This window comes from Poromitra crassiceps, assembly GCF_964638095.1.
Source record: "Poromitra crassiceps genome assembly, chromosome: 2".
Lineage (NCBI taxonomy): Eukaryota > Metazoa > Chordata > Actinopteri > Beryciformes > Melamphaidae > Poromitra > Poromitra crassiceps.
The window spans coordinates 42,209,576-42,226,063 of NC_139624.1; the positions used below are offsets into that span (position 1 = coordinate 42,209,576).

General features: G+C 47.2%; 1 protein-coding gene across 1 annotated transcript in view; it reads left to right on the forward strand.

The window, feature by feature from the left end:
• Positions 1-16,248, forward strand: part of chchd3a (coiled-coil-helix-coiled-coil-helix domain containing 3a) — a 200,953-nt gene extending 184,705 nt beyond the window's left edge. Inside the window, exons 8-9 of the mRNA XM_083632344.1 lie at positions 9,252-9,387; positions 15,447-16,248. Coding sequence (XP_083488470.1) covers positions 9,252-9,387; positions 15,447-15,470 — 160 coding nt within the window. The 3' untranslated portion in view covers positions 15,471-16,248. The remainder of the gene's footprint in view (positions 1-9,251; positions 9,388-15,446) is intronic.
• The last annotated feature ends 240 nt before the right edge of the window (positions 16,249-16,488 follow it).

The window sequence follows — 16,488 nt, forward strand, 5'->3', positions numbered from 1 at the left end:
TGTGTGTGTGTGTGTGTGTGTGTGTGTGTGTGTGTGTGTGTCTCTCTCTCTCTCTCCTCTTACAGTCCTTTGTCTCACGCCATCCTTGATACTTTATCTCTTTCTGCCCCATCCTCCCTCTCTCTCATTCCATCTTTTATCTATGCTGATGGGTTTCACTGCGGGGGGTCACTCAGGTCTACTTTTAAGAAGCGGCATGAGCGAAATGTGTCTCATTTTTCTCCTTAAGTGGATCATTTGTATTTATTTGCCCCCCTCGGTACTGACGCCTGTCTTAACTAGAGAAAACATGAGGGCTTTTTAAGGGGGAACCGCCGTCCAACCCTTAACCCTATTAACCCCTAAGTGGACCCAAATGATGATAAATAGACAATGTAGTGATTTGGAACTTAATCTGGTGGTAGGCTTGGCTAATCCATACTATCTATCGATGTAGCTATGTGTTGTTTGTCTGTGCGTGTCTGTGTGTGTGTGTGTATGTATGTGTATGTGTATGTTTTTTTTGTATTGTATACATTTGTGTATAGGTCTTTTGTTTTGTGTATACAAGGGCATAGGAAGGAGTTAGTTATTGAAGGAAACAAACATTGGCTGCCTGCATATGCGTGTGTGTGTGTGTGTGTGTGTGTGTGTGTGTGTGTGTGTGTGTGTGTGAGAGAGAGAGAAAGAGAGAGAAATCTGATCAAGTTGGATCACTTTTAATAGAAACTTGGTAGAATTATATACATTTTGATCACACTAGTTTACCTGATGTCTTTATTTATACTTTTTCCCTGTCTTGGTCCAACTCTAGTTTCATTGGGGTGAGGAGGAAACTGTCTCTGTCCTGCAATTAGCCAACGCATAACATTCATTCTAGCTCTTGGAGGTGGAAGATGATTGACATTGAAGACGAGACTAACTTTAGCAATAGCTAGTTCACTTGACATACAGTGTTTCTACTGCATATGTGGGTGATGTGGCTAGCCAAACTAAGCTAGTGCTAAAGTGTGAAGAAAGATGGACAATACAGATGGTCTGGCAGTGTTACTTGTTTGACTCTAGACTCAGCCCTCAGTCTTAATCCGTTTCACTCCTGTAAGACTGAGAATATTACTATTTAAATCTTTGCATAACGTTAGGTGGCGCTGTTGGAAGCCTTGCATCGGAGAACCAATCATGAGTGTTTTGGGCGGGCCTGCTTTCTGGGGGCAGTGACGCTCATGCAGAACCAGTGTCTCGCAAAACATCGCCGCGTTTGCGGAGAAACATATTAATCACTTAGAAACAAACATAACCTGTTAATATGACGTGTTTCATCCGGCCCCGGCGGCTAGAGGTCTTTCCCCCAGCGATAAGCCCGACTCCCGAGGCTAACGTTACAGAGCCTGCTGATGACTCACAGTAGCAAGCAGACCACTTCTGGGTAGGAAACATTATTGTAAAATAAACAACAGCTATAAATTTTGTTTGGAGCATATCAGCTTCATGCTCTGTGTTAGGACTATGATAAATGGCATTGCCGCTACCAAATAAAATTCTAATAATAAATGTAGGCGTGTCTGCTGCCGGCCGTTCTCGCCGGGCTCGGACAGACAGTTTCTGACAGTGAAATTCCCAGACGTTTGGTGGCGCAGCTCACCAAACGTCTGGGAGCCGAGACTAGTTTGACTCCTACTCACACTATTGCCAGGGAAAAACGTAATGTTGATCGTTAACATTCAGCTTCTTATTACGTTTTTTGCACTCTTCTAAAAAACACAAAAAAATGATCTTGTTTTGCATGGTTTTCCATAACCTGCTCATTACCACTGGCTGGTCCAACGCTAATTTATTACCACTAATATGGTCTAAACATGTCAGAGGAAGGAGGCAGTACTCTTACTTCAATTAGAGCTAAAGTCTTTCACAATAAAAGTCAAATGAGGAATTAGTGACCTCTAAGCTTAGGCATGTACAGTAATGAGCAGTTAATTTCTTTGCAGGGGACAATTAAATGCTTTTCAGTATTGGAAGGAACATGTCCCCTGTGTTGCCCCTGCTTCCTATGCCTGTGTGTGTGTGTGTGTGTGTGTGTGTGTGTGTGTGTGTGTGTGTGTGTGTGTGTGTGTGTGTGTGTGTGTGTGTGTGTGTGTGTGCGTGCGTGTGTGTGTGTGTGTCTGTGTCTGTGTCTGTGTGTCTGTCTCTGTCTGTCTGTCTGTCTGTCTGTCTGTCTGTGTGTGTGTGGCCGGGGAGGGGGGTGTCTGTGCGGGTGTGTATGTATGCATGTCTACATGTATCTGTTTTGGCATCTGTGTGTGTATGTGCATCTCTTGGTTAACTTTTTCTTTGTTCAGAGTAATATCGAACGTGGAATTATGACAGATGAACGTACACGTTGCCAGATGTGTCTCACAGTGTTCAACGATTGAAGCATGGCGTATCCTTAACAGAGATCTATGGACATCATTTGAGCACATAGCTCTACATGGCTGTCAGTGTTACAGCAGATGTTAGTCATGGTCAATATATGTTTGTTTGAAAAATGGAGTGATATTGTGCCCCACAAAGTCCTATGGTAACGGCACATGCATATTGTATGAAGATCCCAACATCGATCTCAGTAGGTCCCCAGCTTACAGTCAATATGGTCTTTGAAAAATGTAGCAGTAGCCATACAAAGCCATCAGGCTGCTTTCCCTCTATCAGCATTGCTGACTTGTGCAGTGGAAGGCTTGAAAGAAGGGCTTGTATTGTATTAGATGATATAGGGACACCTTGAGGAGAGGGAGACAGACAGACGGTGAGAAGGGCCGAGCAGGTAATCTGTTCTGCTTTATTACATGTTAAATGGGACACGTTCATCCTCTCCTCTCCTACCTTCTCCGCCCCTCCTTTCACCCTCTATCTATTTATGCTCTCTCCTATAGGAAGACTTTCACAAAGCAAGTCAGCAGAGAGCAACGCCTTGTGTATAGGTGGACCGTCTCCCTCTGCTTGTCCTACTGTCTCCTCCTCTACCTGCTCCTCGTGTATAGGTGGACCGTCTCCCTCTGCTTGTCCTACTGTCTCCTCCTCTGCCTGCTCCTGGTGTATAGGTGGACCGTCTCCCTCTGCTTGTCCTACTGTCTCCTCCTCTGCCTGCTCCTCGTGTATAGGTGGACCGTCTCCCTCTGCTTGTCCTACTGTCTCCTCCTCTACCTGCTCCTGGTGTATAGGTGGACCGTCTCCCTCTGCTTGTCCTACTGTCTCCTCCTCTGCCTGCTCCTCGTGTATAGGTGGACCGTCTCCCTCTGCTTGTCCTACTGTCTCCTCCTCTACCTGCTCCTGGTGTATAGGTGGACCGTCTCCCTCTGCTTGTCCTACTGTCTCCTCCTCTACCTGCTCCTGGTGTATAGGTGGACCGTCTCCCTCTGCTTGTCCTACTGTCTCCTCCTCTACCTGCTCCTCGTGTATAGGTGGATGTCTCCCTCTGCTTGTCCTACTGTCTCCTCCTCTGCCTGCTCCTTGTGTATAGGTGGACGTCTCCCTCTGCTTGTCCTACTGTCTCCTCCTCTACCTGCTCCTCGTGTATAGGTGGATGTCTCCCTCTGCTTGTCCTACTGTCTCCTCCTCTACCTGCTCCTGGTGTATAGGTGGACGGTCTCCCTCTGCTTGTCCTACTGTCTCCTCCTCTACCTGCTCCTCGTGTATAGGTGGATGTCTCCCTCTGCTTGTCCTACTCTCTCCTCCTCTACCTGCTCCTCGTGTATAGGTGGACGCCTCCCTCTGCTTGTCCTACTGTCTCCTCCTCTACCTGCTCCTCGTGTATAGGTGGATGTCTCCCTCTGCTTGTCCTACTCTCTCCTCCTCTACCTGCTCCTCGTGTATAGGTGGACGCCTCCCTCTGCTTGTCCTACTGTCTCCTCCTCTGCCTGCTCCTGGTGTATAGGTGGACGTCTCCCTCTGCTTGTCCTACTGTCTCCTCCTCTGCCTGCTCCTCGTGTATAGGTGGACGCCTCCCTCTGCTTGTCCTACTGTCTCCTCCTCTGCCTGCTCCTGGTGTATAGGTGGACGTCTCCCTCTGCTTGTCCTACTCTCTCCTCCTCTACCTGCTCCTGGTGTATAGGTGGACGTCTCCCTCTGCTTGTCTTACTGTCTCCTCCTCTACCTGCTCCTGGTGTATAGGTGGACGCCTCCCTCTGCTTGTCCTACTCTCTCCTCCTCTACCTGCTCCTCATGTATAGGTGGACGTCTCCCTCTGCTTGTCCTACTGTCTCCTCCTCTGCCTGCTCCTGGTGTATAGGTGGACATCTCCCTCTGCTTGTCCTACTGTCTCCTCCTCTGCCTGTTCCCCCTCATTATTCTCCCTGCATAGCCCGTCTTACCCCTGCACCCTCCCTCCCCCACGTCTCTCCCTTTTGCGTCCTCTGTCTCTTGGCTACATGTGTCTACAGGTGCACCATCGTAGGATCTTAAAATGCTCATATAACTTCAACATGCGCACGTCTCTGTCTCCATTTCTCTGATAAAACATCTCATCTCAATGCAGTGCCCCTCTCTCCCTCTGTCATATCTTTCCCCCTCCCTCTTTTCTTCTCTCTCTCTCTATCTCTCCCTCTGTGATTTATGAGGCAGAGCCTAGAAACTATACTGTAGATATATATATCTTAACCAACCTCACTCCTCCCTTTCATTGCTGCTCCTATCGGTGGATCAAGGCAATGGGGACTTGGGGAGGGGGTGGGGGGTGTTGGTATAGAGACCTTTACTGCTACTGATGGCACGATGTGAGACCCCTATATGGCTGTTGAGATTTATTGTCCCCCGGGGTACAGGGGTGCAGTACACACACACACACACACACACACACACACACGCACGCACGCACGCACGCACACACACACACAAATAACCAACTGTATCTCGGTAGATGTCTCTATTTGTTTCAGTGTCTCCCACTATGTGAAATTTCATTAAATATCCCATGAGCCTCTTGGGTCAGGAAGGGAGGGAAAGAGAGAGATGGTGAGATAAAGAGGGAGTGAGAGAGAAGGGGGTAGTGGTGGGGACTTTGAGTGGCAGCGACTGGTTATATTACCTATATATCCTGAAGAAAAATCATTTGATTTGTGCATGTGTGAACATTTATACTACTGTACTATATGAGCGTGTATGCGTGTGTGTGATTGATGAGCGTGTGTGTGTGTGTGCGTGTGCGTGTGTGTGTGTCTGTGTGTGTCTGTGGAGCGATGTGTGTGTGACAGCTGTATGAAGGACAGGTGAAGAGCAGCACTGTCTCCATTCAGACCTGAACAAAGAGCATTGTAAAACCACGACTGATCCGCTCTTACTGGTATCTCACCCAAAAAGATCATTAACCAATTAAGCACAACTCTGATCTCACATTCAGAACCAACCAGGGGTGAAAAATGTCAAGTTCCCCCCAATCTTCTTATTTCCCATACTGTAGATCATTTAACAGCAGTTAAAAAAGAGGTTTTTGACTCCCTTTGGGACTAAGACTGAGTGAGCGTCCCTGTTTACGAATGCCTTACTACTCAGGTTACATGGGAACTGGATGATTCCTAGTTGTTTTTAGACTGTATTTGTCATTGTACTCTATGGTTCCCACAGTGGAAGAATGGACTGTGTTTCAGTCTTGATATGGAGTTCAACATGAACATCCTTATCTTCGTCTTGCTTGTAAAATGCTTCGCTGTGGCTAGGTATGGAGTTGTTGTCAGTGCAAATTGAAATACAGTACTGCAAAGTCTCCTCTGACTTGCATAAAGATTATCGCTAATCTTAATCTTAAATATATATGATTTATATTTTCTTGAAAATACCATAATTATTTTCAATCAACTTACATGATATTAAATGCAATAATACCTGTCTTGATTTCGTATTTATATTATTAACAGTTGTATCTGCTTAAAAATGTGAGTGAATTCCATTTCACAGATAAAAGCGAGAGTACACCCTTTTGGTGGCCTTACCCCTCTCTGCACCCCAGGTGGTAACATTCATTACAGAGTATCTTTCCTGTATCTGCTCACCATACTGTTATAGCCCCATAGCCGTCATATATAGTAAATTACATGGGGGGGTTAATGTAAAATTGAGGAGGCAGGCAGGGAGGGAGGGAGGGAGGGAGGGAGGGAGGGAGGAGAGCTAGTCTTTCCTTACCAGCTACAGTATGTGTGGTTGGCGGTGGGAGCTTAATGTTAATCTTAATGATGGATGATGGAGGATGCTACGTGCCACCGCCGAGTGTGTGTGACAGGGTTATTGTCCCCGTGATTAACTCAACCACTGTCTCAGCCCGTTCCCTACAGAGGGAACCACTGCCTCAGCCCCTTCCCTACAGAGGGAACCACTGCCTCAGCCCCTTCCCTACAGAGGGAACCACTGCCTCAGCCCCTTCCCTACAGAGGGAACCACTGCCTCAGCCCCTTCCCTACAGAGGGAACCACTGTCTCAGCCCCTTCCCTACAGAGGGAACCACTGTCTCAGCCCCTTCCCTACAGAGGGAACCACTGTCTCAGCCCCTTCCCTACAGAGGGAACCACTGTCTCAGCCCCTTCCCTACAGAGGGAACCACTGCCTCAGCCCCTTCCCTACAGAGGGAACCACTGTCTCAGCCCCTTCCCTACAGAGGGAACCACTGCCTCAGCCCCTTCCCTACAGAGGGAACCACTGCTTCAGCCCCTTCCCTACAGAGGGAACCACTGCCTCAGCCCCTTCCCTACAGAGGGAACCACTGCCTCAGCCCCTTCCCTACAGAGGGAACCACTGCCTCAGCCCCTTCCCTACAGAGGGAACCACTGCCTCAGCCCCTTCCCTACAGAGGGAACCACTGTCTCTGTCTCAGCCCGTTCCCTACAGAGGGAACCACTGCCTCAGCCCCTTCCCTACAGAGGGAACCACTGTCTCAGCCCGTTCCCTACAGAGGGAACCACTGTCTCAGCCCCTTCCCTACAGAGGGAACCACTGCCTCAGCCCGTTCCCTACAGAGGGAACCACTGTCTCAGCCCCTTCCCTACAGAGGGAACCGGAGAACAAGCGGAAATAAAAGTACCATTGACTAGTTCCTCATCAAGGAATGCTCTTCTCTCCCATCCATTTCTCTTTCTTTCTCCCTCTGTCTTTCTCTCTCTCTCTCTCTCTCAGAGGCCATTACTGGTGATAAACACTGTGGGTTGTATCAGCAGGATGCACCTGGCATTAACGCTTACGCTTAAGAAAGTAATTAGCGGGTGTATGTGGCTCCTCCCGTCCCTGTAGATGCCCATACGCACCGTAATGAATGAACGCCATGATCCATAGGAAGGGGGTGGCAACGATTTCTGCTAGCGCCGCTGTCATCGTTCAATACCCTGACGCAGAGCAATGGCCTTGTCATGCCTTCAGGCAAATGACTGGATCTCTTCCCGGTGAGCTCCTCCGCTCCCAACACACCATAATGTTCCAGTCTGTACTCAAAGCAAGTGGCACAAATTTGGGTTTAATGTGTAAATAGCCCGGACTACGCTGGAATCAGCCAATGTTTAAACACAACAGAGAAAAGAATTGTAACTGTACATTTGAAATGGCAAAACCATAGTATTTCAGAAATTGGCACAACATTGTGATTATGGAAAAGTGTGTTGCTCTGCGATGGAAGTTGTAAAGGGCAGGGAAAGTGCCTCTCATCTTGTCACAAATTGTTACTGGCCTGCACTGCCAAGGCATCCCCGTGGATTAACAAAATGACCATGTGGTGATGCACATATGCACACATCTCCACTGCACCAGCTTCCTGCTGCATTGCACCCTGGGTAATGACCCGTGCGACCAATCCCCTGCTTTATAACCAACAGGAGGGTGATTTCTCACTCCAGGGGGCAAATCAAACATCTGATTCTGACTAGAGGGGCTCAGCTGCACCCCCAATATCCCTCAGAGATTTACAGAGTTGCTGACAGGGGCAAAACCTCTCTCTCACACACACACACACACACACACACATGCAAATTCACACTCAGCCCCATTTAGGCGTGTTTAGTGAGGCACACTCAGTGTCCTGAGCACTGGTGTGAACCAAAGGATGACACTACCATTAGCATAATAGCCCTAGCATGTGCAAGCCTCGTCTTTATGGATTTTTATGGTGTGTGTGAAGGGACTGACAATAGCAGTTAGCACTGGGGCCTGGTGATACAGCCCACTGCTGAGGTCGGCAAAAAGAGGCAAACTCTCTGGAATACACATAACGAAAGACACACTGAGGGTTAGTGCAGCATCTACCATTAGCTATTCTAGCATCTGTGTCATACGAGCTAGCACTGCGGCACTAAGGCTGTAGCAGAGCTTGAGGGCAAACTTTAGCATGCTAGGCTAGTGATGTGTAGCCTATAACCAGGCACATTAGCATTCAGAGTCCACAACTGCCTCGTGGATGCTAAGAGACTGAAATAGCCACTTAGACCAACCCAAGGTGACAGCTACCCAGTATGTGAATTGTTGATACCATCGGGCACCTATAGGGAGCCATTCTGAATCAATATGGATTCACTCGCACCCTGTAGAATAATCAATACAGTCTTCCCTGAGGCTCATGGGAGCTTTCTTAAAGGAGTTTCAGTGGTAAGACACAAAGGAATGGGTCCGATTTAGCAGGAGAGTGTAATTGGCTTGATAATCATTTTAACCTTTGTTGTCATCATCATCATCATCACACTGGGACAATGAAGGCTGTTTGCTCGTCTAGATTAAAATGACACGATTTTCTTATTTTGCTCCGCATCAGACATTGATCTGCCCAGTTAGCTTTTTCTCCATTACAGACGTCCAATCACAGAGCACTGATAGATCTGCCATTTCTGTGGGGATGAAGCCAATGTTGGAAGCTTTATTCGACGGCTCTCATTGTCCTCATAGAGATCCCCCTGGCCTCTCTCATCGACGTGTTCAGGAATTGTAACAGACGCATCGGCATGGTCATCACGACAGGCTGTGGAGGGTGGATTGCCCTTTGACCTCCGCCCAGCAAATACACCAGCACTGATCCCAGCTTGGGACTGGATTGTCAGTAGTGGTGGAAGTGAGAGTACTGGGCTCAGATGGAAAAAGGGAGGGGGAGTAGAGACATTCGAGTCTTGTATAGCTCAGTGGATCTTGGCATAAAAATGTCCACCAATATGCTTAATATGTTACAAAGCCATAATGTTTGTCTCCTTCTGTTTCTCCACCTTTATCACCTCCCTCTCTTTCACCCTAATTCTCCCCTGCATATCCTCTCTCTCTCTCTCTCTCTCCCCTCTCTCCAGGCGGTATGAGGTATATCCTGTGTGTGCAGACCTGCAGGGCCAGATCCTCAAGTGCTACAGAGAAAACACTGGCCAGACCCTTCACTGCTCCAACATAGCAGCCCAATACCTGCAGTGTGTCAACAATGCCAAGCAGGTGTGTGCATTTGTTGGATGAATTGAGCTATTTGTGTCCTCCGTTATCATCTGTCACATCTTGCTTCATCATAATCTGCTGCACCTCTACCAGCTGTTCATTAAAAAGTGTTTATAGCCTCTTTTTTATACTTCCTTTGTATACAAATAGTATGTGTATGTGTATTGCACATGTTGTGCACAACTGTATTCTTTGCACTTGAGAATGTACATGAACTCAAATCTTAAAAACCTCTCCAAAAATAACACCCTCTTTCCAGTCCAAAAAGAAATATGCATGAATGCACATATTATGTGCATTCACTACCATGGACAACAGATATGTAAGTGGTAGCATTTCCCGTAGTGTAGCTTTCAGTTGAATAGATGTGTCCTCTACATGTGTATGTGTCAGCCAGAGCAGACATAGTAGTTTGTCATTGGTCTTATGGATATGGACACTGGCGTGGCAACGGTAGAGGAGATATTCCATTTTTAAATGCCTAAATGAATTGCTAAAGTACACACACACACACACACACACACACACACACACACACGCAGACTACACACATGTACAGGCTTGCTTCCATTTACATGCGCCGGCTCCTCGCTTTTAGCCAGGAGAATATAATTTCCTCTGGGCTACTGGCGCCTGCATGAAGCTCAGTCTAAATAGGCAGTTTAAACCTTACGGTCTATCTCCATAATACCTGCTGACACAGGCGTTCCCCTGACTGTCTGAGTGTGTGTTTTAATGTAATAAGACCAAGGGACTAGCCGCTGCTAGTTGGATGGCATTGTCCCTCCCCCCCCGACCGCTCTTTCCCTTCATTGCCAAGTGCAAATGTTTTTTTTGTTGTCCTTTGTCTCCCACGGTCACATATGCTAATAGTAATGTCACTCAGGTTGATATTAACTTGACTCCCGCTCTCGCACTTTGCAATATGCAATATACAATACCCCCAAAAAGGCCCAATTTACATTCATAGAGCTTTTCTATTAGATTTTTTCCACAATTGCATTGTTTTGCTGGAAACGGGGGAAAACTGAGTTCTGCGACGCTCGCTCACTCTCGCGGGTATTAGTATTAGATCTAAAAGTCAGATGCAGCCAGATTTTAAGCTATATGTCATGTAAATGGCACTATGTTTTATTCATTGTGCGGATGTGTGGGTGTATTTCTGTGTGTCTGTGCTAGAAAGAGCTATCTGTAGCCTCGTCGAGAGTCGGCGAGGGCGCGTTCACAATCCGCATGCTGTTCTGATCGAGACTCAGCGAGGGCGCGTTCACAAACCGCATGCTGTTCTGATCGAGACTCAGCGAGGGCGCGTTCACAAACCGCATGCTGTTCTGATCGAGACTCGGGGAGGGCGCGTTCACAATCTGCATGCTGTTATGATCGAGACCCGGGGAGGGCGTGTTCACAATCTGCATGCTGTTATGATCAAGACTCGGGGAGGGCGTGTTCACAATCCGCATGCTGTTATGATCGAGACTCAGCGAGGGCGCGTTCACAATCCGCATGCTGTTATGATTGGGACTCGGCAAGGCCAAGTTCACAATCCGCATGCTGTTATGATTGAGACTCGGCAAGGCCAAGTTCACAATCCGCATGCTGTTATGATTGAGACTCGGCAAGGCCACGTTCACAATCCGCATGCTGTTATGATCGAGACTCAGCAAGGGCGCATTCACAAGCCGCATGCTGTTATGATTGAAACTCGGCAAGGCCACGTTCACAATCTGCATGCTGTTCTGATCGAGACTAGGGATGTCGACGGTTAACCGTTAACCGGTTAACCGCCGAGAACGTCTTTGGTCGGTTAAGCATGTCGGTTAAACGGTCAATTTCCATGTTAATTTGCATATAACAGTGTTGCCAATGTGGCAATTCCCCCCCCTCCTTCGTGGTCAGCAATGTAACATAAGTATATTAAATGATGGGGCAAGTATTAATCAAGCTAGATTTGGAAATAAACACATGGTTCATGTTGATTTTATCTACCTGATGTCTGATCAAACGCATTCCGCAGCGAAGCACACACACAGCTGAACACCTGCTGCAGCCACACAGAGTCACAGTGAAGTGAGCGCACTGACTGCCCCGCCCCTCTGCTGCTCCTGTCTGAGAGCACACAGCTCAGATGTGCTCTGTGACCACTTCAGAATGAGTAATAGACCAAATCACCGTGACGTCACCATGTAAACAAATTTACTTCCGGGTACCACTTGGGGAAGGCGGCAGGTTTAAATGTGCGTGTTGTCAAATAAATGCTGTCAAACCCTCTCGTTGTTTTCGGCCGACTACTTTCAATTTAAATGGTTAAACGGTTGGTAAACATGCTTGTCCGACGTATCTAGCCTTTCTTCTGTGTTTGTTTTATGTAGTGTTAGCTAGCTAATAATGTTTGTTTGTCTGTCAAACTCGCTGTTTTTTTGCAGACTCGTAACCTCGCGTCACCAGGCTCTTCTCGGCGAGAGCAGACTCGTTAACGTTACAGACAGAGCTACCGACGCCACGTTAATTTAATTTAGCGTCAAGTCTACTCTGGTCTGGTCCAACAGGTAAATAAGCTAGTCTGGTCTCCACTAACGTCAGTGAAAGTGTTGTTATGAATGATATTAAACAACAACACAACACGGACGAACCATTTTTGTCTTCTTTGTCTGTTTTTGTCTTCAACACGTCAGTTTGTGCCGTTCACCGCCATTATAATGTGTGGACCCAGGGGTACCCGGAAGTAAATGTAAACATCCCGCTGATTTGGTCTATACACCCAGCGAAACAATCAGCTCATACATGTTCTATAGTTTTGTTAACTCCGTGTGTGCTGTCATTAGCCTACTTTTTCTTCACTGTCTCATTCGGTCTAACGGCCGGGACACACATCTTGCATGTGCGTGGCGTGTGCGTGTGCGTGGCGTGCTTGCTGCGGCTGGCAACTCTCTCCCTCCCTCTCTGCAGTGCATGTTCAGGCACACGCATGCATACGCTCGCAGTAGTTTTTACCGTGTTACAAAAATGACATGAAGCGGTCGAATTGACGATTGAAAAGTATCAATTAACGTTAACGTTACTGTCCAACACATGGCAGTTCGGATAAATTGTTTCACAAGAGACTGCGTGCGGAGTGCGGACTCATTTTTATAATGTTGTGGAGCCCTGCCAGGCACAGAGAGCACAGCCCTCGCCGCGTGTGTGAAGAGAGAGAGCGAACGGGTGAGACAGAAGCAAACTATTTTTTGCTGATCTCAAAAGCAGGTAAACCACTGTGGGATTAGTGAGACTATTGCTAAAAGAGAAGATACTGTAGTGATGTGCACTTTGTCAGTGCGCCCTGCAGCCTGGGCTGTCGTCCGCTCAAACAGCACTTCACGGGGCGGCTGTGTGTCAATTGACGTGTCCTTAATATGCAATGCGTGCAGTATAGCCTATCGGAGGAATGTTTTTGTTTAGATGGCTGGAGGGTTCAACTTGTCTTCTCCTTTTGTTAATGTGTTTTTTTCTGCTTGTAGATGTAAAAATAAACGCTTTCTACTGAAAAAAAATCAAGCATTTGGTAGCCTAATGGTTTAATGGGGCACAGACAGTAAAATAGCGCATTTTAATCTTCTCGGTTAACCGACAGTTGTCGGCTAATGAGTGTCGGTTGTCGGTCAAGAAAAATTATGATTTTCGACATCCCTAATCGAGACTCTGCAAGGGCACGTTCACAATCCGCATGCTGTCATGACCGAGACTCGGCAAGGGCGCGTTCACAATCCGCATGCTGTTATGATCAAGACTCGGCGAGGGCGCGTTCACAATCCGCATGCTGTTATGATTGAGACTCTGCGAGGGCACGTTCACAATCCGCATGCTGTTATGATCGAGACTCTGCAAGGGCACGTTCACAATCCGCATGCTGTTCTGATCGAGACTGCGAGGGCACGTTCACAATCCGCATGCTGTTCTGATCGAGACTGCGAGGGCACGTTCAACAATCCGCATGCTGTTCTGATCGAGACTCTGCATGGGCACGTTCACAATCCGCATGCTGTACTGATCGAGACTGCGAGGGCACGTTCACAATCCGCATGCTGTTATGATCGAGACTCTGCAAGGGCACGTTCACAATCCGCATGCTGTTATGATCGAGACTCTGCAAGGGCACGTTCACAATCCGCATGCTGTTCTGATCATGTAAATTGTTAGGAAGCAAGGCGGAGACGATATGGTAATCCGCTTGTGTTTATCACCCTGCGGCAATCACAGCACACTCCTGTTGGTACGCGCTTATCTCACTAAGACTTGCTTTTAGAGTCATTAGGTGAAAAAGAAACAGTTGTGTGATAAGGCTTTAAAGGAATAATATGCAGAATTACACAGCCAACAAAGTAGGGGGAAGGAAGGAGGGAGAGTTGATATGAGCTGATGCAGTTTCACGATTAGGGTGTTTACACAGCTTTATCAGAGCCGAGCAGGAAGCTGCAGAGAGGACAGATGTCAAAGGTCATGACTTTGACGTCTGGAGGTCAAATCATCAACAGCCGTCGCTCATCCCCTGTCCTCCTTTATGAAGGACACTTGATAACCTCTCCCAGACAATTTTCAAACAACAAAATCTCCATCCTCCCCCCCTCAAGACTTAAAAGGCCACTAAACTGCAGTGCCATGAATGGGACAGATAGGATTGTCCAAGACGTCATCTCACTCCCCAAGTCTTTGTCGCTGATAATTAACGCTCTTATCGCCACGGTCAGTGATAACATTTAGACCCGCTCCGCACCCTTCTCCACCCCTCCCTCCCTCCTTCTCCACCCCTCCCTCCCTCCTTCCATCCACTATCCCTTCATCCCTCGTCACATTTCCAATGCATTCAGCACTAAACGGGTCCAGATAGCAAACTGTGAGGAAGAGGCAGTGCAAGGACAGATAAAGTCTCTCTCTCTCTCTCTCTCTCTCTCTCTCTCTCTCTCTCTCTCCATGAATAGGAGTTTATCGCGGAGGCCGATCTCTCCAGCCGCCGCTTGGTTCTTCATTCCATATTCTTGCCGCATGAGCGGCTCTTGCTCCCTGTCTTTGCCGTCTCTACTTCATTTTTTACTCTGACCCTTCCATCCCCTTCTTACTCTCAAAGGGCCAGGCCACATCCCTGTCTGAGGCTTCACAAAGGTGAAATGTTTGCAAGCCTCAAAATGAAAGCTCCAAAATTGATACTGTGTGTGTGTGTGTGTGTGTGTGTGTGTGTGTGTGTGTGTGTGTGTGTGTGTGTGTGTGTGTGTGTGTGTGTGTGTGTGTGTGTGTGTGTGTGTGCGTGCGTGCGTGTGTGTGCGCGTGCGTGCGTGCAGTTTCAATCACAAGTGCTCTTCATCATGTTTAGCAAGTGTATCCCCCTTCTGGAATCAAGATTAATTCAACATTTATTTTTGTATACATATTGAAATAAATAGATAATTCTATTGCACTTACTTGGTGACTTTGGTTTCACCCTATGCATCCACTATGCATAGAAGTGTGTGTATTCCTGGTCCTAACCTGGATTTGACAGTGCTGCAGTAGAGAGGTTTTTCTCTATAATCATTTGATGGGTGGAAAGTAGTGTGCAAAATAGACTGATGGATCTTTTTGAAGAAATGCAGCATAGAATGGCTCTGACATGGATTTATCTAATCTACATGTGTTTTATTATGTCAGTCAGTGAGGGAGAAGAGATTTCTTTCGTTCTTTCTTTCTTTTTCTCTTTCCTTTCTTCTTCTATACCCTTTTTCTCTTTCACACCTCTCCTCCTAGGCAGTTTTCATCCAGTGGCATCAGCTGCAATCATCTAGTTCAAATGGTTATTGACAGGGAGGGAGGCTTGTGCTGTGGATTTGTGGCCGTGCTAACATCAAATCCACTGCCCCTCCGGTTCTTTCTCTACCTCCCTCCCTCCCTCCCTCCTTTCTATACTGTTATTGTATTCTTAGTCTTTTCTCTCAATATGGCCCTCTCTCTGTCTTCTGTCTCCTGTGTGACACTTGTAATATCCTTCTGTTTGTTTGTCTTTTGATTTGCCCCTCTCCTCCCTCACTTCTCTTCTCTGTTTTTGTCTGCAGAACAAGTTGAGGACCGGGGGTTAAAGAGCTGGAGGAAGAAAGGAAGAGTGAGTCATGGAGAGTTTATGTGTGGCATTACCGATGATCAACCCACTGACAGACCCACCAAACTGGACCTGGAGGAAGAGAGGCATGAGTCGGCACCAAGACGCAACCTCAAACCCTGTGGAGAACCTGAACCGAACCGCACCGACCTGGACCAGAGGCACAGAACACAGCACCCCGAGAGAAATAGACATCCCAATCCTCTTCTCCTTACCCTCTCTACCCCCACCCCAAATACCCTCTCCTCCCCTCTACCCCAAAACCCCACCCACAGTTCGTCTATCTCGAGAAAAGCTCAGTGACACTGGAGACAGTACCAAGTCACAGTAGGGACGCAGCGACACTGTCTGCCATCTTGGAGACACACCGGAGACAGACAGGAGGCCAGCAGGCCCGCTTGGTCCACCAGAGTTAAAATAAAGATGAACTGAACCACTGCAAGCAAACCAGTCACCTCTGCCACAAGCCACACTTGGACCTGTCCACCCCCATCCATCCTCACTCACTCCAACACGTTTTAGTCAAGTAATAGTCTATTTTCCCATCCAAATACATCACGTCTTAATATCCAAAACATTCACAATCCACAATCTGTTCTATCTTTCCTGTTGCACTATCCACACTGACACACCATCCATCTGTTCTTTGCATGTGTATGTGTGTGTTTGTGTTATGTTAATAATGTAGCTATCTTGTTGTGTACCCATCCAAACCAACACACAAGACAATGTCTGATCAGAGGAAATAAACGAAACAATGCAGGAACTGTTTGTGTGTTTTATACTAATTACATTAGAGCAAGCATTGTACATCTTTGATGGATATGGCATCCTTATGTCGTCACGACAACTGTTTGCCAAACGGAGAGAATAAACCCAAGAGAGAAGAAACCCAAGATAATTAAGCGCTGGGTAAATAGTCATCCCCAACTCCCCAACTCTTTCTATATATAATTTCTTTATATAGTCCTGTTACTTTGTGATTCTCAAACTCTTTC